This window comes from Apteryx rowi, unplaced genomic scaffold (assembly GCF_003343035.1).
Source record: "Apteryx rowi isolate R43461 unplaced genomic scaffold, aptRow1 scaffold_133, whole genome shotgun sequence".
NCBI classification, from domain to species: domain Eukaryota; kingdom Metazoa; phylum Chordata; class Aves; order Apterygiformes; family Apterygidae; genus Apteryx; species Apteryx rowi.
Window position 1 is genome coordinate 1,957,423 of NW_020447564.1, and position 25,714 is coordinate 1,983,136.

Sequence of the window (25,714 nt, forward strand, 5' to 3'; positions counted from 1 at the left end):
TAGAGCGAATAATCAGGAATGCTGATGAGTAATAACAGGTAAACTTCTAGTGCTGCACCTCATTTGGAAAAACGGGAATGTGGAAGTCCTAGTATGAAACCTATTCATCCTGCAGTGTGTATTCGAAGAAGACATTGCCCATGCTTGATTGCCAGTATGGCATAAACTAGTATAAAGGGCCTGTTTTAACCACTGTTTAATTGAAAACCTCAGCTGGTGAAACCCTGCCTTCACTGAAGTCAAACTTAGTATCGCAGTTGATTTCTCTGAGAACCCCTGAAAAGAAATCCCCTATTTAGCCTTAGGTAAATCCTCTAGATTTGCATCCTAAGTATCAAACTTCCTACTTAAAAAAAAAACCCTTCAAAATAGTATTGGCAGCTGTCTGCTGCATGCTGGATTGCACGTGTTACAAGAAATGGTTTAGGCAGCATTCATAGCTCTGCTGTCAGACAGTATATCCTTGCTGGACCTGGGCTATATACTAAATCTAATTTATCAGGCTAGACTTAAGCTGTCCATGTGATTGCTATAGGATTTTTTAAATAGAGAAAATTCTGTGCAGTGTTAAGGGAACAGCGTGTTGCCCGGGACGTTCTGAGCTGCACTCTCGTCAGCACTTGTGACGCTGACTTCTTTCCATGTGTTTATATCTCGGTGAGTTGTGTCAAATTAGGTGTCAAACTGCCTGTGAAATATTTCCCCATTGTAGTTGCTGGACAAGTCATTGCTTTGACACGATTGTGTTTCAAGTCTCAGCCATTAATGTTTTTAGTGCCGGAGAGACAACAGGGATCGCACGTTCAAACACTGAATGTGAGTTCAAAAACTTGACTTGCCGATACCCTTGTGTAGACTGGAGCATTGAAGTCTTGATACATTAAAGCATAAGGCTACATCCTCCCTCCGCTTAGACAGGGCCTGTTCTTACTCAGTTTGATGACGCTTGTATGACAGTGAGAAGAAGTGATCTTTCAGGCTGAATAAAACGCAGAATTGGCTTTTTCAGAGCCTGGCTACTTGGTTCACCCTTAGTGCTGATTCGGGAGTTATGGAAGAATTGCCTAGCATGGGATATCTGTGTGAATTCATGTGCTGTTGCCTCGCGTCATAGACGAACCGGCACTGTTGGGTCCCTGTGCAGGTTCGGGGCTGACAGACTTCTACATATATCAAAAACTATTTGTTCTCTCAAAAGACAAGTAGCTTATGGTATAAATATAAAATATACATTTTGCAGCCCAAAACTCCATATGAAAGGTATGCTAAGCATTGGAAAAACATGCTTTTCTATGCTCCAATAACAGTAAAAATGGACTGGCACTGTATATATAATTTTATCATAATTTCTAAATGAAAATTGTCAGAATTGAGAATGCTTTTCAATTCATCTGTTGGGATTTTCTTTAAAAAAAAGGACAGGATGGGAATGAAAGGATCCCTTGATAATTTTAAAGTTGCTGACTCATATCTGCAGACTAAAACATCTCTCTACCTTTGTCTAGGCAGGCTTTTTCTTATATAATTACAGTCTTCCACTTTTCAGGAGCACTGCTAACTCTTTTACTGTGTTGCAGTTGTAAAGAACAGTGAATTGTGCATAGTGCTTTGGCTGCCATTATCCCATAGGCTTGCAATCACCGCTCCTTTGCTGGAGTGAGTGAACAAATTAAACCCCTAGCACAACAGCATCCTCCTGAATAATTAAGGATCCTGCAAGCAGAAGTCGTGCAAATCAATTGCAATAATGAAACCCAACAGTAGTCCTTTAAGTTAAAGTAAAGTCAGGTCTCTACAGCTGTGTCCACTTTACAGCTAGTGTAGCTGAGGGAGGAACAGCAAGAAGTGTCCAAGACCTCAGTGGGAACTCACATCTGAATATGATCAATACTCATGAATTTCTCAGTTCCCATCATGATGCAAACCATCAGGCCAGTCCTCTCCCTAGCAATTGATATAATCCAATGTGTGTGTGCCTGTAGAAGGGCAAGGACTTGGTATTTGAAGAACAGCAATGTGAAGTGCCCCTGTAAATAGAGAGACTGATGCACTTGAAACTACAATTTTGTCTTTGAGCACTGTGATTATTTGGGGAAATCTCTTGTGCGTGTTTGATGAGTTCCCAGACCTTCAGTGCACTGTGAGTCCGTTGTGGATGAGGGGCTGGTGGCCTTTCTGTGATTTGTGAGCTACAACGCGCAGAAGGTAAGGGAAAACAGTTTTGCAGTTGGCATAGCACTGACAGCAGAGGATCGCCAAACCTGAGTGATTATCCTTCAAAGGGACTTCTCTTCAGCAAGGCAGAGGCTGCCATTGGGAAGGCAGTTTAAGTCTGCATGCCACAGAAAGTGATAAGCAGCAGTCCCTCCCTTCGGTCTTTGATCACCTGGCAAAGGTGATGAGGGAGTCCCCTGCCAAAGGGGAGCTCGGGAGGATTTGCCTGGACAGTAGGAACTGGGATGAGAGGTGTATGCTTTCCTGGCAGAGGGGTCCAGCCAAAAACATGGATCACCTTCTGCAAGAGAGAGGGAGAGACCCAGGAGAGGAAGAGCTAGGTACAGGATGGAGGCTCTTGACATCTTGAAAGGCTCTAACTTAAGGTAAACGAATGCTGGGGATATAATGTACTGTTGTCATGCGCAGTCCGGTGTGTGGTTGCTCCCAGATTGCTGCCTGGATTTGGGACCCCCTGCCCTGCCCCCTTCCAACCCCTCCGCTTTTGAATTCAGCATGAGTCCTGCGACCAGTGGGAGCTGTGGTTACATCCCAGGGTGTCCCCTGCTTCTGGGCTGCAGCATGAGGTGGTGGCAGGGCTGCTCGCAGCCTGTAGCCCGCTGTGAGAGGTGCCTTGTCCCTGTCCCCACGTGGTTTTCCCCCCGGGTCTGGCATCAGGGGTCCCAAAGCAAGAGGAGCGCCCTGGGGCTGTTGTGCCTGTGCCGGAGTACGATGGGGTGTGCGGGGGACAGCGTGCAGTGCAGGGCGAGAGGTGCCTCACGCATATCCAGTGTCAAGGTTGAGGGGTTTGTGTTTGCTTTCCCCATCTGGAGAGCAAAAGGAAACTCTGCAAAGAGTTTGCTTAGGCTGCTGGGGAAGTCAAGGGGAAAAAAAAGAGGGTAGGCATGTGTGTCAGGCCTGCTCTTGAAGGGTTGTGTGGCAGGTGGACCATAAAGTCGTGTTTGATGGGCAGCAGAGACTCAGTACCCTGGAAATGTGGTAGGGACAGGAAAAAAGCAGGGCTGCAAATTATTCACATCTGGGATTCATAGGAGCCCCAGCCTGATCGTTTTATAGCTCAGCTGCCACAACTGGCTGTGTCCAAAAAGCAACTTCATCAAACTTATCACAGACCCACATAAAAATAATGAAATAGCAGATTACATTTTAGAGTGAACCTTTCTTGTTCTTTTTTATCCATTGATTTCTCATATTTATATGTGGGTATACTGCCCCTGGTAACAGTAATAATAGAGCCTGAGCTATTACATATGTAAGATGGGACTTTTAGCATCTCCATATGCCAGGAAGCACGGAAGGGAAATGATGTGCATCATGAGAGCCACTTGGTAAGGTAGCTGCGTCTCCCGGGCTGTTTGCATCTTGGGAGGAACACGGGTCTTCTGTAATCCTTCATATAGTTAAGGTGGCATTGTCAGAATGGGATTATACATTACATTTAGGACCCCCAATAACATTTGTTTTCCCGATGAGCCGTTTTTGTAATTGAAGCGCTCCATCTGACTGCGGCACAGCCTGGGAGACATCGGCCCTGGCAATAACGAAGGAAGTTCGTGGAGCAGGAGCAGTGGCCCCGCCGCCACCGCTGCCGCAGGGAGCATGTCGGGGAGAGAGGCGTGGGTGGGTGCCAAGGGGGAGCTGCCACATCTAAGGGCGATGTGGAGAGAGATGTGTGAGATCCGGGACGGGAAAGGAAGCCGAGCAGTTGTCCCTGGCTGGGGGTTGCCAAGCGGTTGTTCCCTGTAGATGTCTGCAAAGCCAAGGAGCTTGCAGGTCCCTGAGCCCTTCCAAAATAGCTGAAGGAGAAGCAGGGAGTGCCGGGCTGCGGCAGGGAGCGGGAAGAGACGTGATGTGGAGGGAGCGAGTTTCAGTCCAGTTGCGGGAGGAACCTTGGATCACCGCCTCGATCGCCGCCACCAGTTTAAAAAGAGAAATCTGCAGGTGTGGCGAGGAAAGCTCTGTGATAATTCCCTTTTCATTTTGTGAGTAGGGACCTGTTGAAGGCCCRCGCTCAGAGGACCAGGCTGGAGGGCGTTGCCGTCCCTGAGCCACCTCGGCCAGGCGGCAGAGGGCTGGGGTCTGCCTTCCCGGGCTGTCACCTCGCCAGGGGATGGAGACCGTGCCCAGCAGCGCCTGCCCCGTGGCAGCTCCCTTTTTTCGCCTCCCCCTGCCTCCCCCTCCTCCTCGCTCTCTCACATGGGACCTGTATGTCGAAAAGTCTCTCTGCATCCGGATCAGGGTATTTTTTCCCTTAGACTATGGCTCAAGAAAATATCTGAGCCTCTGATGAAATCCCTCCTTTTCTGGGACAGTACTTCAGCTCATGCTTAACTTAACCACAGTGAATTAAAGAGGACTGGAGCATATATTTGTGGTTAAGTGCAGGTATAAACAGGGGCTGGAGGAGAAGGTCTGCCCTGTGCTATCCAGAGTGCACACGGACCTGCAACCTGATAAGATGCTGCCGTGGCAGTTGAGTCCTGGCTTTCCACATCTGATCAGTCAGAGTCCAGCCCAGCATATATTCATATCTTTCATAGATTAATTTAATTAAGGTGTACACTTCCAAAAAGTATACCGAGGTGACTTATCTGCTACGTGCCTGCTCGGTGATACAAAAGTAATGAAACTCTCCTAGTTGTTATCTGCCTTTGAATAGCGGAGATCTATCAGTTTTGTATGCTAATGATGTGATGTATTTGCCTAATCTGTTTTCTCACGGTGTCATTTGGAAAGTAAAATGTATCTTGCTGATGCCATTTTATCTTGTGGCTGCAACCTCCCTGTAACTTTGTGTTCCCCTTCCTTGGCCCACAAATAGCATTAAAAAACCATTCACATGGTACATAGACTTGTGAGGGGTATTTTTTACCTATTGCACTCAACCATATTTGGTTCTCTTCTCAAAATACAAATTCCCTGACATGCGCAGATATGCTGCCTTGGGTTTTTTGCCTCTGAAAAAAGAATGTAATATATTCTGAGTGAATTCCATGCCATCACATACAGAGTGAAACTAGCCTTTAAAGAAAATCTGCTGCTTCCGCAGAATGCTGATTCTGTTCCCCTTCTGCATTTATTATACCAAATAGCCATGTTCATTTCTATTTCTGTGTTAAAGTTTGCAAGACCGGGAAAGAAAAAATGAAATTTTATAGTGCAGTGATTACAATGCCTGTAAATACTTTATCTGCTCCTTACTGCAGTGGGCCAGATTTTCTACTGGGCAAGTTTGATGTGCGCAAGAGAGGAGCAGAAAGAGCAAACCTCTGGATCCCCTGTTCAGCCATGGCCCTCTGCTTTTCTTCTCATCCAGCAGTTTTTATAGGAGGGCTCTATAGACGCGTATCTTCATTTCTCTGATCCAGACTGTGTTCTCCCATCCAAACTGTAGCCTAGAATTTAGCTTCCTATTAACTGTTTTCATCACACCAAGTTTTATGTGTAATTATATGCATTTTTACACTTCAGGTGTGATTTGCAGTTCCTTTTCTGCTGTTTGTTCGGTAAGTGATGAAAACAACTCCCACCAATCAGTTGTTCCCAGCTATTTAACACTACTAAAGAGAATCTGCTCCGCTCTAAGGAAAGCAAAGAATAGTTGTTTCTCCTTGCCATAGCCTAGAAAGAAGGTCATGTTCCAGAAGCAAAAATATTCCTCTTTCTCTCTTTCACCTTCATTTATGGCTGGAGGAGAAATACGTTTTTTTTTGTCCTGTGAAGACAGCATGTGAGCAAGCAGCAAGCCAGGCTCCACGGAGCTGGTGCTGGCAGCCTGCAGTGTACCAGCGAGTGCTTTTCTCCCAGAGTTGCTGCTGTGCCTACTAACGCCCCGGGGCAGCGCGCAGCAGTTTTCCCCGGCTGTTGTCCCTTGATTTGTTCCCACTCTGATATACTGGTGAAACAGCATGTCACAAGTTTTGGAGCCTTTCCGTTTTCTTTGCACCAGGTGCACTTAACCCCCAGCTCCCCAGGGCCAGGTTTGCTTGCTCCGCTACCAGGCACTGCCGACCTGCTCGGATGGAGAGGCTTATGGCCAAATCCTGGCCCCTTTCTGCTCTCGCCGGTCAGCCCCCGTATAATACGGCCTGAGGTCTTTGCAGTCCTCCGTTAAAGCGGCCAGCGACTTTATCCACCGAGGCACACAATCTCCCTCCTCTGACCGCTGCCACCACCGCCACTGTCACTACAGATTAGCTGGTTTAGAGAAAGCTTTTCACGGTAGCTGTGCGAGAGTATATTCCTTTCTTATCAGCCTCCTTAAATTGGAGGGGCAGGCCTGGAGAAAGCAAAAGGCCTTAGAAACAAATGCAGTCTGGTCACGAGGTGATGAAAATGTATTTGAATAGAATAATGATGAAAGTGTCACGTCAGCAAAAGATGTCATATTTCAAAAGGAGGTTATTCGTTTTAAGTGCCCGGGAGATTTAGGAACCAACGTCCCAGGGAAAGTTAGTGGCCTCAGGGCTTCTGTGTTCTTCAGCCCTTTTGAAATACCTCATCCCTACTTAAGAATATTAATATCAGAGCCATGTAAAGGAAAGTCTTCAAAAGAGAAATAAATGGCATAAAGAGCACTATAAATAGGAAAAAGGATATTCCAGAAACAACATCCTATTAAATCATTTTTCTCAGGGTAGATTCTTTGGGGGTAAAGTTATATATTTAAAATGTAAAGTATTTGCCTACTGGCTACCTTGTTCAGATTTTTTCTTTCCTCTGTGAAAAGAGAGCAGAGAGGGAAAGGTAAGTAAGCAAAAGGGATATTGAATGAAAAGGAGCAGGAGAAAGGAAGGGGGCAACAGTAGGGGAAGTTGCTGTACTAGTAGGAACATTTTCACTATTAGGAAGATATCCTGTGAGCTAATAAATGGAGCATAGAGTTGAAGAGGAGGGGAAAAGGAGCAAAATAGGAAAGGAGACAAAAAGGAAAAAGTTCAGAAAAACAAAGTATGAGCAGGTTAAGTACAGATATTACTTGAAGATAATGTTCATTTATAAGCTTAATCCCTTTTTTTAATGTTAAAACAGTTCTCTGTTAACATCCCCCAGCCATGGTATCCACTTCACGGATGAAACAGCCTCCTTGTGTCTACATACAGCTTAGGACTTTGAGCATAGTTTTCAAATATCTCTTGGACCAGATAGGTTATTTTTTATAATAAATAGGGATTTCTGTTACCCTTCCTTATCCCTGCCCCACACAGACTTTTTGCTCCTATATACAGCCATGGAGGACACCATCGGAGCAGACACCCAATTTGGACATTTTGGACCTGCCAGGGATAGGAAGGCATTTGCTGCAGCCTACATTGCTCTAGGAATTTTGTCCATTTTGGTTCCCCTGAATCTAACAGACAGTGACCTTCCAAGATGTTCAGCAGCAGATTTTTTAAATTTTTTTTAAACCCTAAATTAGAACATAGAGCTATGGCTGCTATTCAAGGTTTGGCATTTCTCTCTTGATCCCTAAATAAATTTCAGTGTGGATGGGGACATGCCGCACGATGAACGGCCTGGGGACATAAGGGGACATAAGGCCTGGGCAGCTCCCACTAGGCCCCTGGGCTGTCCAGGTCTTCTGGAGTGAAGGACTGTAACTCTGCTAGTGACCAAGCTTTGCTCAAGTGGGGGTTGTGACCCAGAGTGCCAACACGTATTCTGGGGGGGTGGGAGGCATTTTTTTTTTGTTTTTGATCAAGTGGCAGAACAGCTGGTACCCTAAGGTGTAGCAATTTAATACAAATGGCAGTAGAGTTAAAAGTGAAACAAAGTAGTCTGATTTCTGAAGCTGCTCAAGATGCCTCCAAAATACAGTGGGATCACCTGGAAGGGTCCCCGCTGTCACCACTGAGGATGAGTCTCACCTTATATCATCAGGAGGTGGTGGGACCTTCCTTGCGTGCCACCTCCCCATCACCTGCAGCCCGAGGGCGGGGGGACGATCCCTTCCCTCCTGCAAGGGAGCATGCACGGCCACGGATGTGCCAACCAGAGCAGGACGCCGTCCCGCTCCCATATCAGGGTATGCCGTGCAAAGCTGGGGGTAGAGGGAGGATGCACTGGGCTTGCAGGCGCCCCATAGACGAAATCTCCCTGTTTAACAAACCCGCTGCAGAGACGGGGCAGGACATCTTGGTTTGGACCTGCCTGAAACATGCTGAGCCGGTTTTGCTCCCCCATGCTTGTGTTTCCCTGCTTTCCTTTTCTCTGTGTGTATTTTCTTGCTGTGCACTCCTCTGTAGACATGTATACATGCACAAACACCCCCCACGCCACCCCTGCCTCTATACCTGCAATGTTGCTGCTAGCATACGGTAGTGTTGATGTGTGTGTGTGCCCCCCCAGGCCGTTCATCGTGCTGCCTCCCCTGATGGAGTGGATACGGGTCGCCGTGGCGCACGCGGGGCACCGCCGCAGCTTCTCCGTGGACAGCGATGACGTGCGGCAGGCGGCGAGGCTCCTGCTGCCCGGAGTTGACTGTGAACCTCGACAGTTAAAGTAAGTCCCCCAAAAGATCGTATGCTTTGTGCAAAAGCTGCCTCTCTTCCCAAGTGGCAGGAATTTAGCAGGCAGGCAGAGGGCTCTGTTATTTCCTCGGAGGCACAGGGATGCTCGGACTCATCGCTGTGGGTGTTGCAAAATCGGCTCTGGTATTTGCTCACATCCGTGGATAAGCCGGTTGCATGGTAATGGGTGCCTGAATATCTCACAGCAGGATCGAGCCCTTAATCTGCTCGGCAGAGCTGCTTTTTTCTTTTGCCATTAGGTTCGGCTTGGTAACGAGGGGCTGAAATCTTCTGCTAATTGTCTGCTTCACATTGCTCTGTTATAAAATCCTGAGATGTAATTGGCAGGGCTGCAGATATTTTTCAGTGCTTTGTTTTCAGCAGTAATGGTTAAAGGGCATATTTAAACTTATAGGTAAGACTACCTCTTGCAGTAAAATTATATTTTTCATGCTAGTGTCAGTTCAAATTAGTTGTAAATGTCAGCGTAGATAATTTGACTTTCTCGTATATGAGATGTGACCTTTTGGTTTTCTGATGAAGTCCTAAAGTATTTATTGCCAGAATACGTTTTTTAGTGTCTGTTTTGCCTTATTATTATGTACATGTATAAAAGCATTTTCTAGGGCTGTTCTGGAGTCAAGAATATGTTTTATATCTTCATCTGAAAAGGCATTATGAATTTGTCAAAGTAGGGATTATTCACTAATATTACTTAACAGATTTGTGCATAACAACCTATTTTTCAGCAGTCTGACTCTCCTACAGCAATAGGTACGTTCTTGCCTGCAACACGGAAAGCAGAGGAATTATCTACATGATTAGCTGTGACAACCAGCCTCAGAGCAGCTGTGTTTTGTTGTCTCTGGCCTTGACATGCTCTTTCACCAAATAGTATAATACTTTATTTTGAGACCTGCATAAAGATTTTTAGAGCTGACAGTGAATTTTTAATTGAAAAAATGTGTTGAATTTCAAAAGCTAAATCTTGAGAGTTCCATATTTCAAATATTGACTGTAATTGTTTCCCTTCAGTGTGAACATCTTGGCCCTCATTTCCAAAAGTGCAATGTTCTGCATCCCTACTGAAATGTCAGGACTTATAGGTACTATGCACTTTTTGAAGACCAAGTACTTAGTTTTGAAAAGGAACAATTAAAAACCTCTTTTAGTATTTTGGTAGGATTGCAGATAAGCCAGTAGTGTTTCTTCCCTACATCCTTGGTCTTAAAAATGAAGTTAAAACAATTAAATATTTATGGATGAAAAAAAACCCAATATACCATTTTTAAAGTTATATTTTGTCAACACGTATATGGAAAACACCATCACTTATTTAGAGAATTTTACAGAAGTTTCCAAATCATTTTAAGTAGGGGTGAGTTGTATTATGCTCCAGGAATATTTATTAATTTTGAAGAACAAATCAGCACTTGGTTTAAAGCTGTGATCAAGAATTCATTTCATAAAGAAAATAAGTGATAGCTGTTATTCCACTCTTGCAGGCAAGAATGAGACTGAAGAATACAGCCCAGAATTAGTCGAGTGGGGGTGAAAAGAGAAATCTTTTCTGAACCAAGTTCTGGATTTTACACAGACCAGACTTTGCAGTATACCCTTGTGTGACTGTAGGCACCTGACTGATGTCCCAAAATGAAAATCTCACTCTACTGTTCTGGCAGAAGTCTGTAAATGAGCGTTCATGTAATTTGTGTTTATTTTAGGATCTGTGGGTACGGCCAGCATAGGGTAAAAGGTTCTTTGAGTGGCTGAGAATCAGGTCCTATGCGGCTGTAATTCTGAGATCAAAGGAAAAACTGAGCTTTTTCTGAAGAATAAGGTGAAGCATCAGGACATTAATTTGAAATCTTACAGCTTGTAATTTTTTATTTGTTTTCAGTACAGACCCTTAGCACTTCCCATTGCCACCAACCCAAGTGCCAGCCTTTGAAGTGTTTCTAAGTATCAAGCCCTCAGCAAGCACCAATTCCATAAATGCAAACACTGTGGGGGGAAAAGCACAACAGCTTTCCAGGGAATGGCTTTTCAAATAAGCTCTGTGACAGATGACAGCTGGAGGATTTTAAATGCAGTTAGTTTGATACATTTTCATGACCTTTATAGAAACGTCTTAATAAGTGGAACCTTGAAACCAGTTCAATTTCTAGGCTTTTCTTAACAATCTTTAGTCCCTAAAATATAAGAGCTTGAACCAAAAAATTCATCATGTGTTACATCCCATTTTCCACGTCCTGTGCTGTGATATTGCATCATTCCACAGTGTTGATTCATAACTCGTCATTGCAAAAGCATAAAGCAAAATCAGCTTCCACACTGGAAGAATATGCAATGAAAAGAGAGAGAGAGAGAGCACAAGAGAGATTTGGCAGAATCTCAAAGGCTTTGGAGTTCAGGATCAGTGCAGATAAAAAACAAATGTTCAGTTTCTTATCTGAACCTAGAGCGTGGAGGTCTCCCAGCAGATTCGTGTGACACTTCCCAGCTCAATCACATACTCCGGCAGTGAGGTTCCTGATATGTGGCTCTGTAAATCATCTCTGCCTTCTTCCTGTCTTTCATTCCAATTTTTCCACTCTTTCTCCCCTCTTCTGATCTTTTTTTTTTTTTCAATCCATCTCCTTTATTTCTTGCAATGTTTTCATCTCCTAAAAGAGCAACTGCTCTTGCTCTGGCGAGAGAGCTGAAGGAAGCTAGAATCAGGAGCTGCCTGTCTCCTTCCTAATCTCTTTTAGTTTTATAGCAGCAGACATGCCAGAAAGTTACTTCCCTTTCCAGAGCCATGGGAGATAGACAGGGATATAAACGTTTAGCTTCCCCCAGGAGTGGCAGCTTTAAATAGGACAGTTGTCTCTACTTCTTGCAAGGAGGTGGGTTTTGCAGACAAATTGACTGTACAACAGCTAGGTGAAACTGAAGTTTGCATGCATCCAAAGTATTCTTGGTCAAGTGGGAGCACAGACTTAAATGAGGTCTCATCTTTATCATGGGTATCGTGTGCCACTTGAAGCAACTCGACGTAGTCAGCAGAAAATTCAGTGCGAAGAAACTCTGCTGGCACAAGTCTGGTGAAGGCGGATGCTAGACCATTCGTTAATGAAGGCCTCAGGAGATGGAGGTAATTTGTTGTCAAAGAAGGGTGCAGGGGAAACAACTCTGTTGGACCTGCTCATCTGCTGCAATAAGGTAATGTCACTTCTCTGTTGGCCCTGGGTCTGGGTGACTGCAAACAGGTGTCTGGTTTTGGCTACTCCTCTTCATCGCATCTGCAAGGGGAGTCCAAGCACATGTGCCTCTCCACTTGTTGAGCCTCAACACAAGAAGTTCTTTGCATGTCTTTTCTATGCCTCCTTTCCATAGGAAGTTTGTTAGGAAAAAACAGTGTGTTAGGCATGTGCTGGGGGGAATTGCTGATGGATGGCTACATTGCATTTGTGGGCTGCAGGCTGAACGCAGAGAAACAGAGCAAGGGAGGAGCACCCTGTATCATTAGCACAAAGGCTGCCATACTTTCTGTCAGGGTCAATGGCTTCATTTCTGCTCGTGGTATATCATGGCAATCCAGGAGGATCTAAGGATGGTGCAACAAACTGCCCCAAGAGAAGAGTGGTAATGTCATGCAGGTGACTGTTACATGGTCACTTATGCGCTTGACTGGAAAAAGTGCTATTTTCTGGCTAGTCAGAGGTTTAAAAAGGGTATGTTCTGGGGCTGGTGGGGTGGAAGGGGGGGAAGATAGTTTATTTTGAGATCCAGAAGCAGGAAAAAGCCAAAAAAATGTCCAATTTCGGGGAGTCTTGAAGACTTGAGAGCAGTTACCCTCTAGAAAGTACAATTCCTATGTGTTATTTGAAATGTTTTTTTCTACCCCCAGCATCACTTCAAACTTCCTATATTCAACTTTGTCTCTGTTCTGGCCTTTCTGGGGAAAGCTGCTTTTCCCAAATCTTTGTGGCTGGTGGGAGATTTCAGTTCATCATGGTGTTGTTCTCCGTAGGAGGTGGTAGGAAGGTACTCCACAGATAGCTGTTTGCAAAGCTTGGGTCTAGCAATGAGCCTCCTCCCCACAGACAACAGCTCTGCAGTTTATTGAAGTGAATCAAGTGGGCAGTGTCTTTCCTCTTGGTAGTTCCAGTGACAGGGGAAAAGGTATTTCAGGAAATCTCTACTTGACCTGTTTGAGAGTGCAGAACTGACTGCTGAACCCCAAATGTCCCCAGCTTGCCTGGGGAAGAAACGCCCTGCGGGGCTACTGAGCAAACCCATGTCATGTCCAAGGGACCCTTCCTGTCATCTGAATGAAGAGAAATGCAGAATGTGGCCCCAGAGCATTGAGATTCTTCAGAAATGTTCCCCATAAGGATAGACATTTGTCTACAGCTGCAGTAGTGGGTGGCTCTCCTCTAACGCTCCTTCATACCTGTCACTTGCCCAGTTCATTTGAAGGCTGAAAAGTTCCAGGCTGGGATTTGGAAGAGAAGCAGAGTTTAATAGCCTTGATGAATGATTTCTTCTTATCAGTAGATGAAAAAGCTAGTGTCTTTTCTTGTACATTATAAAAGTGAGATTGCTCCCTGTGGCATTCATTACTGTCCATCACAGGCCACAACCACAGCTGTTTCACTGGAGGCAGGTGTCGGCAGGAGGAGTCCAGGCAAATTCTTTAGAGAGGTCTGATGTCATCTTTTGGCAGTCGTAACCAAAGGGTAGTGATGGGAAATGGCATTTTTGCCATCAGACTCCTTGTGGGTGAAATTCCACAGGGGTCTGTTTTCTTCTTGCCCTGTTTCATATTTATGTGCAGCCTGCAGGAGACCTCTTCAGCTCTGGTATCAACAGGGTGCTGGTAAGAGACATCTCATTCTCTTATTTGCAGTCCCTGGTAGTCAGGGGACTATCCACTCAAGGGGAATCGCGCAGCAGTGCGCACGCTGTCTCAGCTGGTGTAGTAAGAGCTCCCCCTTATGTTTAGTCAAATTTACTTGCAGGTGATAGCATCACTGTCAGTCATCCCAACTTCTGGCTGAGCACAGCATACGTGCGATGCAGAGCTGGCAAAAGCAGGACAAGAATTGTGCCTGTGCACAGATGGAAAGTTTCAAGGAGTTGGCGAGCACGGCCGGGCTTCCAGCTGACGGGGAGGATGTGCTCGCAGATCAGTGAGGTAGGGCCTGGAAGTGCCAGCAAGTGCCCTTGAGCTTCTGTGGCTTAACAAGTTATCACTCATCTGCTGAGGGATAATGACCCACCCCATTTGCAAAGGGTGACACGTCAGCTTGAAGCATCCCAAGAGATTTCCTCAGGGTCATGGGCCTGACACGTTCCTCTTTATGCTTTGGGTGGGCTGAGAGCGTGCCCAGGGTTTGCTGCTGCCTTTCAGCTGATGGGTGGTGTGTGCTTAAGCCGTGATAACTTGATCCCCTTTAATTGCTCGCTCATACACACAGCCAGCATTTCTTAGTTATATCTGGATTCCCAGAGGATGCTGGGCTCACATAATATCTCTTGCCCTCTCCGACCAGCTGTGAGTCTGGGTCCCATCTGTGCTCGTGACCATGAAAAAAGATGTTTTTCTCCTCTCTTAATGGACTACAGCAGTGAAACTGGTAAACACAAGTCCTGGCCATCAGAAGGCACCTGTGAGTAATGGGCATCAGCCCCACCAGGTACCATTGCCCAAGAACTTAAATGAGTATTTTGCTTCTGTTTTCAGGAAGAAAGTCCTAGGGGGGAAGGTAAAAGAAATAACAGCAACAGGGTTATGAAAATGGAAAAACATAACCAAAAGGAGAGCAAATTTATGCAGCTTAATGCACTCAAATTGGGGTGACCAGATAACCTCTGTCCCAGAGATGAGGAAGAACTGGCTAATGAAATCAGAAGGTCAGAGGGAAATATTTTTACCAAAGTCCAGACTATCACCATAACTCTAAAAGTTAATAATGACAGTGCCCATATTTGAAAAGGACAAAAAGTGATCGAAGGAAAATTCCAGCCTGTTAGTATAACRTCAATAATACACCAGGCCTTAGAATGGTTTTTGTAGCAAAGACTAATTAAAGGCATGTTGGTGAGGGAAAATGGGATAAAATGTGACACGGATTTTCTAAAGATAGATCTTGCCAGACTAACCTAATAGCTTTTTGATAACATAACTGATTTTCTACCCCAAGGAAATTCAGTAGATTTCATCTATTTGGACTTCAGTAAACTATTTGATGCAGTCCATGCAGGGAGTTATTAGTTAAGATGGAGAAGATGGGGATTAGTAAAAGTATTGGAAAGTGAGTAGGAGCTTGCTCAAAGAGAGATGACAAGGGCTCTGTTGACTGGAATGAGGTTACAAGGGGAGTTCTTCAACTCTCCGTCTTAGAACTGATCTTTTTTAATTTTCAGGAAAGGCTTTGGCACAAATACCAGCATTGTGCTCATGAAATTAAAACTTGCTGATGCCACGAAGTTGAGAGGCATTGTCTGAACAGAGCAAGTTTGGGAAATCATCCAGGAAAAACTGAATGACCTTGAGGACTGGAACAGTAGAAATGGAATGAAACTCATTTGTCCACAATGTAAGGACAAGAGCATGGGGATTAATTGCAAAAATATATATTGTAGTGTGTATGTAATATGTACTATAATATATATCCTGTATCAGGAGCTGATTATTGAAAAGGAGCAAAGTGGTAAAGACCAGAGTGCAGTATTTCATCACAGAGTAGTTGTGAACCACCCAAGTGGCTTTTTCCTTAGCCATGAAAAAGCAAATTTGAGGATGCATCAGGAGAGGTATTCCCAGTCAAAGTAGGAAAATATTGGTGCCTCTGTATGTGGAACTGGTAGGAGGTGATGTGGAAGAGAAAATACCATGTCCAGGTCAAGAAAATATTCACATTGGACCACATACAGAGAAATGGATGATGTGAGGATTGACAAGATTTTTTTTTTACAGAGGACAACTAGGAGAATGGGCCTCATTTAGCTGAGCAAAGTGACTGCTGAGGAACCACGTGTCTGTTCTCTATAAATACATCAGGAGTAAACACCAAGGAGGGAAAGATATACTTTATTTAAAGAGCAGTGTGGGCACAAAAATATGGGGATGTTAACTGGTCACAAGTAAGTTTAAGCTGAAAATGTAGTTAGGTCCAAGCCTTGTAGTAGCAGGGGACCAGGATTAACAACTCTCCAGTCCCGTGTGCTCCAGCAGTGGCTGCCCCGTCGCAGCCTTACCCAGGGCTCCAAGTTGCATTTACAGCTCTGATCCAGAAAGCTCTCTGGGCAAGTTCAGTGTCTAAATGCCTTTGAAAATCTGTCCTTGATTGAAAATCTGATCCAATTTCAAAGTATCCTTGGCCCAGGGATCCTGAGACTGCTTTTGCTGTCTGGGACCATCCCTCTTAATGAAGGCGCTCTAGGAAAATAGGATTATCAATCTCAAGAGTGAAGCTTATTTAACGTGAGAACATCCTTGGCTCACTGTAGAGAGTTTTCTTAAGGTTGTGGAAAGGGAAGACTACAGCAGCGTAAAGGCAAGGTGTGCTGTTTTGTTCCTCCAGAGCAGGCTACACCATTTGCTATGTCATCTTAATACTATACCACATATATACAGTTCTCACTTGAAAGCGAAAGAAGAAGAGTTGCATTGAATGTTTTATTTATGGAAATCTTGTGCTTGTGCTACAGCACAAAAATATAAATAGACTTTAATAAATAGAGATCTGAAGGCAGAAAAATATTGCCACTGCTCTTTACTCTCTCTTAAAATGCACTGGGAAAGGGGCTGAGGTTCTGGAGAGAGAGAGAGAGTCAAAAATTGCTAAGAAATTCTTCTATTTAATTAGATCCAGCCGCTGTTAAGTAGGGACAGTTGGTGTGTGCCTAGCTCCTTGAATGTCCTTGTTCTTCCTGCAGATATTCACTAATCCTTTAACACCGGCCATGGCTATTGCGGTAATTAGACACAAAAATGCCAAAGCAGCGAGCGGTTGCAAACAAGCTACTTGACAAAATCAAACAGTCCCTTGGGGCAGATGGTACCAGAGGATGAAGGAGATTTTAATACTTAAAAGGTAGTGCACAGGTTTCCTGAGGTGAATCTCAACCTGTTTTGGCAACCTGCTGTTTGAAGACAACAGTAATAAAAAATTATTGAAGATGAGGACCTTCTCCTTATGTTCTACTTCAGTTGCAGGGCCGGAGCATTCTTGTATTTTTACAGGCTTTAGGATACAGCCCTTCTGGTTTTTTTCCATTGAGAGCAAGTTCATCAGTGTTTCATACACTCCATCTCTATATATGTTCCTGAGTATGATAATCAGGATACAGATAACATACTGTCTTCCGCTGATTAGTGAAGACTTTTGCTATCTATTTATATGAGAGATGAGCCTGTACGCAATTTTTTCTCTCATATTGTTGGCCTTTTTTTAAAATCTGAAGTCAGATCCAATTTTGAAAGTGGTTCCTGGTCTATACACATGGACTAGAATATTAAAACCATTTTGAAATACAGACTTGATAGTTACATCACGTTTCTAATGTATTTTCCAGTATCTGTAACCAATTTATTCTCAGTGTCTCTTTGACAGAAATAAGAGGCCAGTTAATAAATATCTAGAGTATTTTTATTTTCTTGTCTAATTTGGCTCCTGATTAAAGTGAACAGAGATTTTTATGTTTGTGTTAAAGAAATAGTCCTCTTCATTACTTTGATCAATGTATGCACTTAAGTTTCTCTTTCTCCAAAACTGAAAATGCGAATAATTGCCACTATGTAGTATTTACATGCGGTATTAATATCAGCATCATATTTCCTTTTAAAGCACCACACTGGAAAGAGTTCCAAGAAATTTAAATCAAATTGTCTGCTACTCCTGATACTGCTGTTTATGTCTGTGGTCTCACTGAAGAGCCCCAGACAAGGAATGGGACCCTTTTATTCCATGGGCTCTGCATACCCAGATCAAAACTTCAATCCTTGACCTCAAGAACTTAAACATTGCAAATGTATTTTGCTGGCTAAAATATGGCTCCTTCCAACGTTACAACCAGCTGAACTATAATTTCTGACTTGAGACCTCATTCATATTTAGGACAGAGACATAGTGAATAAATTCCACAGAGCTAAAAAGATCAGCTTAATTAATAGATTATCATTCTTTTAATTGAAAGGGCTGATGATCAGGTCCCAGTTGAGCAACTAAGTTTTTGGTGCTTGGATACCATGAGGAGGATCTGTTCATTTCAGCTGAGAGAACTGTTTGTCCTTCTACTCATAATAGTCTGCATTCTATTTCTTTTAAATTAACTATTAACATGCCAGCTATATACTGGCATGTATAGCTTAGAACATAATTAGGATACTCACTCTCTCTCTCTCTTTTTTTCTTTTTTTACATTTACAGAGCATTGCATTTTTTAAATTGTCCACTACTGACTATAACAATAATCCCCTCCAAAAGAACAAATAATTAAAAATCTATGCAATAAGAGAACTGCTGTGTCTACCAGTTAAAATGGAAACACTTTGCCTTAGAATCATCCATTTTCCCAAATGTATTCAGTCCACAAGTAACTTCTTAAAGAGATGCACAAACCCTATCCTACCCAGTCCGAGTGAAAATGAAAAAAACTTTCATTTAAACTGCTTCTGTAGAAGTGCTGCATTATGTTTTCATAAGATGAGTTTGGCAAAAGATAAAAATGATTTGCTCTGCTATTAAGACCCTTTATAAATGAAGAAGATTATCTTTGACTCCTCTTAGAAGTTTGAGTATTTCAGAGTATGAAAGAATGTCATGGTCACCATAATGAATTTGACAGTAACCGTTTGCAAATAATTAATGTTACCATGGCATTCCCCATATAAAGCCACAGTAATGTTAATTATGTGCAGTGGCAACACTATAATGATTTTGAAGCTAACTGCTGTAGAAGCAATATCTGTGCGGAATTGAAAGAAGGTTTGGAATAAATCATACTGCTTTGTACGTTAAAAAATGTGGTCACAGGTTTTTGCTACAAAAATAAAATAGAGAATGTTTCATCTGTTCCTAATTTTTCTTTCAGCTATAAAGGCAATTGTTTGCTTGATTCAAGGTGGGGAAGGATCAGTTAATGAGTGTATAGGGTGTGTGATTGAATGCCTGAATTAGAGGGGTGGATTTGCTGTTGAACACAAAGTCTATGATCAGTGCATGTTAATTCAAGCATAATCATGTCTCTAAGTTATGGGGATCTGAGCATGTGTATAGTGGTGGTAGTGGTCCCAAGGAGCCTGGGCAGCCCATAGGTTGCTAAATACAGAAACTTGTGGAAGGCAAACCATGGCAGTACATAACTGGAGACTCAGTCTTGTGAGAGAGTAGATCCCCCTCAAAAGGTGCTATCAGTACCTTTATCATTAAGTCACCTCTTCACTTTGCCCTCTAGGGACCTCAGAGTTTATCTGGCCCAGCTAACATCCAGAGGGGCGATGTCCTGACATTCCTGAGATTGTCTCAAGGGAGGAGCAGAGGAGAGCGCTGGCCACTGAGGACCTTCTGCTCCTCCCGTCAGCCTTCCATGCTCTTCATGTCAGTAGTGCTGGAGTAGAAACTCTCCTTAGATCATACCTAATTTTGTTTGGTTTGGATTTGCTTAAATTAGCAGTGGTCTGAGACATCCACCCATCCCCAGACATAAACAAGGATTTCATTAAGCTGAATATCTGTGGAATTTTCTTCTGAATGCCAGATGTTCCTGGGAATTACTGCGATTATGGGGCTCCCTTGAGTTTCACAGCCTAGCTGGGAGCAGAGGGAAGGGAAGGGATAGGAGGCAGGGGAAAGATAAGTTATTGAGGTGGGTGCTTTCATGAAAAAGCACCTTTTTTTCAGGATGAGGACTTACGGGAAGGACAGACTGTGTGAGAGCTGGCAGCCAGCAGGATCTGGCAACAAACTGGCATGGCCTTGGAGGGGACGTCCCACTGTCGAGCCAGTGTCAGCATCCTGTGCAATTGGAAAGATCACAAAAACTTTTTGGCAAAAGGGTTGTGAACTGACTGTGCAGTTGGGGAGATTTCCAGTTCTGTTTGCATTGCTCTTTTCAGCAGCACTTACGCTGACTTCCCTTTCTTTGCATGCACAGTTTCACAACTCTAAAAAGTGATCCTGTATATTTAGATCACTTAACTGCTCCTTCTCAACCTTATTTTTCAAGCTTCTTCCCATTCTTTTCCCACCTCTTCATAACTCATCGATATACTTGTTGCAGTACAAAGTTAAAAAATTGGAGTGCAGCAGCCCTGGGTGCCTGCTCCCTTCTTCCATTTATCTTGCATCCTTTTATGTTTATGATTCTATATTGTACCCATAGCCATGATAGTGCAGCAGCCACTTACATAGTGAAAAACGGAGCAGAGCCTGCCTGCTCGTGCTCACTAGAATGATCCTGTTGGAATCAGCATTATACAGTTAGTGGTATGAAAGAGGACTTGGGAGTAAATGCAGTGCCGTGTTGGCTAAAGGTTGTTTTTGATGGCTTTGAGGTTTTTTAATTTTTGGTTTTCATTCTGAAATATGCAGAATGTTCCTTCTGTCTGCTGTACCATTTTCCCAGTTCTTTTTCTCCAGTGTTGCAAGTGATGCCGTGTTCCTGATCATTTTTGATCTCTCTTCACTGCTTTGTATCTGTATGTGTTAAATCTCCTTTCCTTAACTTATTCATCTCTCTGGTTTCTTAAGGTATTGCTACATTTTCTTTTCTGCAGCATTTTCCATTCCTTTCCTTCACATCATGCTCTTATTTTATTAAACTCCTCAGTTTAATCATTATCCATTTCACAAAATATGATAATGATGGCACCAGCAGTGATCTATGTCAAATTTTGCCATGTGGTTTCTTTTGTTATGTCCCATAAATCAGGGATATAACTCATTAATCATGGGTCCTTTTGGGGGTATAACCAAGCACTAGACCACTGGTAATGGGTACTGAGTTTTGGTCTCCTGCTTTACGGTAGCTTGGTCTAGATCACATTTCTTCAGTGTCCCTTCAGGAGCACCCTGAAGAGCGGTGCCACGGGGAGTATAAGTGCCCCGGAAAGGTCAGCAGTCTTTACTGACCCACCAGCACCAGTCAGTGCCCAGCAGCCTTGCAGCTGGGGCACACACTCCTCTGAACCTGTATTACTGTCGCAACGTTTGGGCAGATATAGTGTCTAGGAGCCCTAGCCTTGGACGAAGACCCCTGTCCCCTAGGTGACTGAGGAGTGCTAATTTGCTGATACCTAATATCAACAGCAATTATGATGCCCCTTCCTTGGCTATAAGCAGGTGGACTGACTTGCTTTCAGGGGAGAGGAGCCAGCTCACAGAGGAGTTACTCATGGCAGAGTAAGTAATTCCTAACCCATGCCGGAACAGACATCTGGGTAGCCCACACAAGATAGGTAAGATAAGTCTTTGTTCCTCCTCCCTCCCTTGTGTGGGTGTGCAAACCAAGTCAAAATCCTGCTTTCTTTAAAGGGAAGATCATTGACTAGTGTTTTGCATGCACCAAGCCTGGCTGACGTCAGTGAAGCTCTGCCTGTTTCTGCCAGCACTGAGTTTGACCCATTTTATTCACTGAGTGTATGTTATGAGCCACTGCTTCATCATTTGTACTGAGGTATAACACAAGTAGTGATTCATAGTGGCAGACACCTCTGCAGTCCTCAGAGAATTTCTAGATCTTTCTATAGCTGCACTTCTCCAAGGAACCACCTTGTTTTCAGTCCAGAGTGATCTGGACATGGCCACCTGGAGCTGAGAAGGCCATGCTCTCTCCCTGTGCACTGAAAACCCCAAGCACCTTCCTTCTGAGTATGCTTTATCTTTGCTGTATGTTGCAAGAGTGCACAGATGATCTCTAGCATCTCATGCTATGGTGCGGCAAGTACCAAATACTGCTGTAGTGTGTGAACTTGTAAGAGCAGTAATTGCTCCCATGGGTCTCTGCGTCATTGAGCTGAGCCCTGCATGTCTCTGCTGTTTTTTTCCCCCTTTTTCTTAAACTTTCTCAGAAACTATTGCACAAAAAACAGCCTTATGATGGGTTTGTTTTTTCATCTCTGTCATAGACATATTATTCCAACAGAATTTGTTATTTCTGTTACAGTGTATTTATTGTGATTGAGTGTTGCGCATTAATCTTGCAGCGTACTGTTGTGATGAAGTGTCATCCTTGTAGCCCTGGGTAATGGTACTCCAAGCTTACTTTGTTTGCATTCATTTGACATCAACTTTTTAGCAGTCGAAACTAAAACTGAGCATGTAGAATAAACATTACCGAAATGTCTGTTGCCTTCTAATCTGGTCGTGGCCCAGCTAGGCAAGCTTAAACTCAGATACAGCTTTGAGTACTAAGTCCTGCTGCAGCTTTGATCAAATTAATTAACATTTCCCGTGTCACTTTCCTTCCTATCTTGAAAGGGGAAGAACAGTAGCTACAACTACATACCACTGCTTCTATATAAACAGTATATTCACTGCATATCGTTGTTAAATATTAAGCAGTGTTCTATATTATATGCAGCTCTGATAGAGCACTTTGAAGAAGAGAATGAAATGGTAATGACGTGCTGTTTATGGCTTTTTCTGTTTCCTGCAATTTTTTACATATTTAATAGAATACAAGTGTTCGATGCACATTCGCCTTTTTCCCTTTTGATCTTTTTTTGTTATTTTTCATTCGTAAGTAGCCCCTTGTTTTCCGACCTAGTGTTTTTGGAGAATGAAAGTAATGTTTATCCAAACAGTTCTTTATCCAAGTTCGCACCAAAAAGCACTGTGGATTTGGACTCCACCCTCTGCCCCAGACACTCTTCAGCATGAAAGAAAAGCAAAGCTGTCTTTTAATAAGATGAAACTGAGTTAGGTAAACATCAGATTTGAATTGCCTGCTCTCTCTGGAGCTGTAGCTTCACATCTTGGCTAAATAATTCCTAGCCCTTCTTCCATTTTAAATGGATATTTTGAGCAGTTTGCAGTTTGAGGATCTTTTGAACTAGACCTTAAGAAATGACATCCCATCTGTTATGCACAGCCAGTAAGGAGTCATGGTGTTTTGCCACGATTACCTGTCAAGAGTGCCTTCTCCTCCCTGACTGTATGGCAGCCTCTCTGTCTGTGGGACTTGCACTTTCTTCTCCAAAAAGGCTTCCCTGTTACTGGGGCTGTTTGGTAAGATCCTTGAAGCCTTTTGGAATTACATTATGTCCTCTTTGGTTTATTGTCAGTGATTATACGTCCATTTGATGTTAGCTCCAGAGCTTGCTGAAGTCAGTGAGACTTTTCAGAGATCGGGGAGACTGGATTGCCTCCCGTGTGGAGAGAGAATTTGTGGTGAGAGTGCTCTGTGGGTTGTGTCAACACAGAAACAAAATCAAGTGAAAGCTGTGGCTTTTTCCCCAGTTTTTTTATAAAATGTATAACATGTCCCATAAAAGATAGATCAAGGACAATCTCCATTAACTTGCATTAGCATTTCACATTCAGCGTTTCCCTTGAGCATGCAGGTCAAAGGAGAATGACTGTGTGTACGACCTACATCCTTCAAAGATAGGACAAAGTATTATTTTGCCTAGGGACAGTGAGGTCTGTCCTCTGGTTGTCCTCTGAGGGAGTTTATTTCTCACGTTCACAGAATCGACGACTGTTTTTGTGCATCTCGGAAACTGGATGCAGTTGCCACTGAAGCGAAGTTCAAGCAGGACCTGGGTTTCCGAATGCTGAACTGTGGCCGAACAGATCTAGTTAAACAGGCCATATCCTTGCTGGGGCCGGATGGAATTAACAGCATGAGTGAACAGGTAACAAAAGAGAAATGTAAAGAAGTAACTGTAAAACATGAGAGTTTTGTCTGCTTATTACACAACATGAGCTCCAACATCCAGCTCAATATAGAAGGGCCCTTAATGCTTTCCCTGCATTACTTTGCATTGAATTAAAGCACCATCAGGTGAACATTCAAGTTAAGCTTGGTCATTTTGAGTCGTATTGATTATCTTGTACTGAGGTAACTCAGCATGAGGGCAAATGAGTCCCCCTTCTTACAATTCAACTGATTCAGGTGAAACCAGAAGGTAATCATAAGAGAGCTTAGTGGTGATTTGAATACTTAAACTGTTGTAATGTCATGAACAGTGGTGCGGGGCAGGGCTTTGTGAGGTGACTGTCTTTCCACAGAAAACTGCCCCGAGGTTTGCAACACATTTCATATATACCACCCAAGCCTTGGCAAGCAAAGGCAACTCTCTTTCACCTTGTCATTGAATTGGGCCCAGTTTGAACTAGTGCCTAGATGTGACAGTCTCTCTACTGCATTACCATTCTATTGGTCTTTGTGACCAACACCCACCAAATTAGGAGCCTCAATTTATCTGGAATAAAAGGAACTAGTAAGCTAAATCCCTTTATGAGTCTATGCCCTTGTCTTTGAGTAGATTCTTAACAAATATTAGCATCTCTATGAGGCTATTGGTTTTATCTGGGATAAACCTGCCTCCGTGATTTTGTACCAGCAGAAATGTGCTGGACTGTGATGTTCATAAGGTTGTTCCCCATTCCCAGAGGGAAACGATGAAAATGAATATTACTATTTCCTTTTGAAATGAAGTTGCCTGAATTTTCTGAGAAACTCATTTTGATGAGACCTTCAAGGCCAAGATCCTGCCTGTTCTGCACAAATATGAAAGATCCTGGTGCCCCTGATGAAAGTGTCACTGTGTGTTCCCAGAGCTGTGGCATCCTGTTCGGCAGGAGACAGCCGACTGCCACCCCTGTTGTAGTCACATGTGATGGGAGCTGCATTTTAAATGGGATTTAGGTCCTCTGAGATGAAAGCTGCTCTGGGAATATGAGTTATGTTGCTGTTCAGTAGTTTCAGTTTGAGACAATATCATGGATTAGTTTGAGAAATGCTTCAGAAGAGAGCAATACTCTCAGAATAAATTTTATATCAGAGAGATCATTCCAAGGTTTATACATTATACTTCTTTAAATCACTATTATTTTAAGTTGGTCTGAACCTGGAAGCTTTTCACAGCACATTTCCTCTGTCCTCCAGGCTGAAAGCTGGGAGCACTCTGGCTTGATTCGTCAAAGTACTTAATCATATGCTCAGCTCTGAACACATACTTACATCCCATTTGAGTGAAAGTTAAGCCTGTGCTTAAATGCTTCGCTGGATCAGACATCCCACATCTTGCAGGACAGAGCCCTAAGCGATATAAGGCTGAAAGAAAAAGCCATTTTTTATTTGCCAAAACCCAAATGCCTGTTGTGTTGATTGCACATGTTGTTACCGTGTTCCTGTTTATGTGTTGAGCAGTAATGATGGGCTCATTAAAAATCCATTCCTCCCACATGCGAAGGGAGAGGGGTTGAGTGATGATGCAGAGCGAGCCTGAGCTGCAGAGCAAGCTTCAGGGATGGGCAGATACAAAAGCAGCAGTGACCGCTGTGGAAGGGAAGGGGAGGTTAGAAACTTCGTTAACTGTTTTAAACCCTGATATTGCAAAATGACATTCTGGGCCCCCATTTTAGTCAATGATAAGTCCCTCATCAGCTTCAGCAGGGCCAAAATATCATGTATAGTACTTAGGCAGACTCTTTGCTTAAGCAGGGTCCCTGAAATTACTGTGGGGGATTCATTGCTCTGGACCCCCATGTGCCCAACCACTATATTTCAAGGCCCAAGCACAATATTTTATAATTACTGTGGTCCTGTTTGTTCTGGTCCTGTTTATTGCCTGCCAAAGGAAATGTGCCACTGACTAGCAGAAGTAGTTTCGAGTTGTCTTTGCAAATAACTTCACAGAATCACAGAATCACAGAATCGCTGAGGTTGGAAGGGACCTCTGGAGATCATCTAGTCCAACCCCCCTGCTCAAGCAGGGTCACCTAGAGCACATTGCACAGGATTGCATC

At 43.5% G+C, this 25,714-nt stretch overlaps 1 protein-coding gene across 1 annotated transcript in view; it reads left to right on the forward strand.

Annotated features, from left to right (window-relative positions):
- The window catches only part of LOC112961533 (ankyrin repeat and BTB/POZ domain-containing protein BTBD11-like), a 79,005-nt gene extending 55,267 nt beyond the window's left edge, over positions 1-23,738 (forward strand). The window contains exons 4-5 of the mRNA XM_026056834.1: positions 8,584-8,736; positions 23,430-23,738. Of these exons, the coding sequence (XP_025912619.1) occupies positions 8,584-8,736; positions 23,430-23,733 (457 nt within the window). The 3' untranslated portion in view covers positions 23,734-23,738. The remainder of the gene's footprint in view (positions 1-8,583; positions 8,737-23,429) is intronic.
- Positions 23,739-25,714: the final 1,976 nt, after the last annotated feature.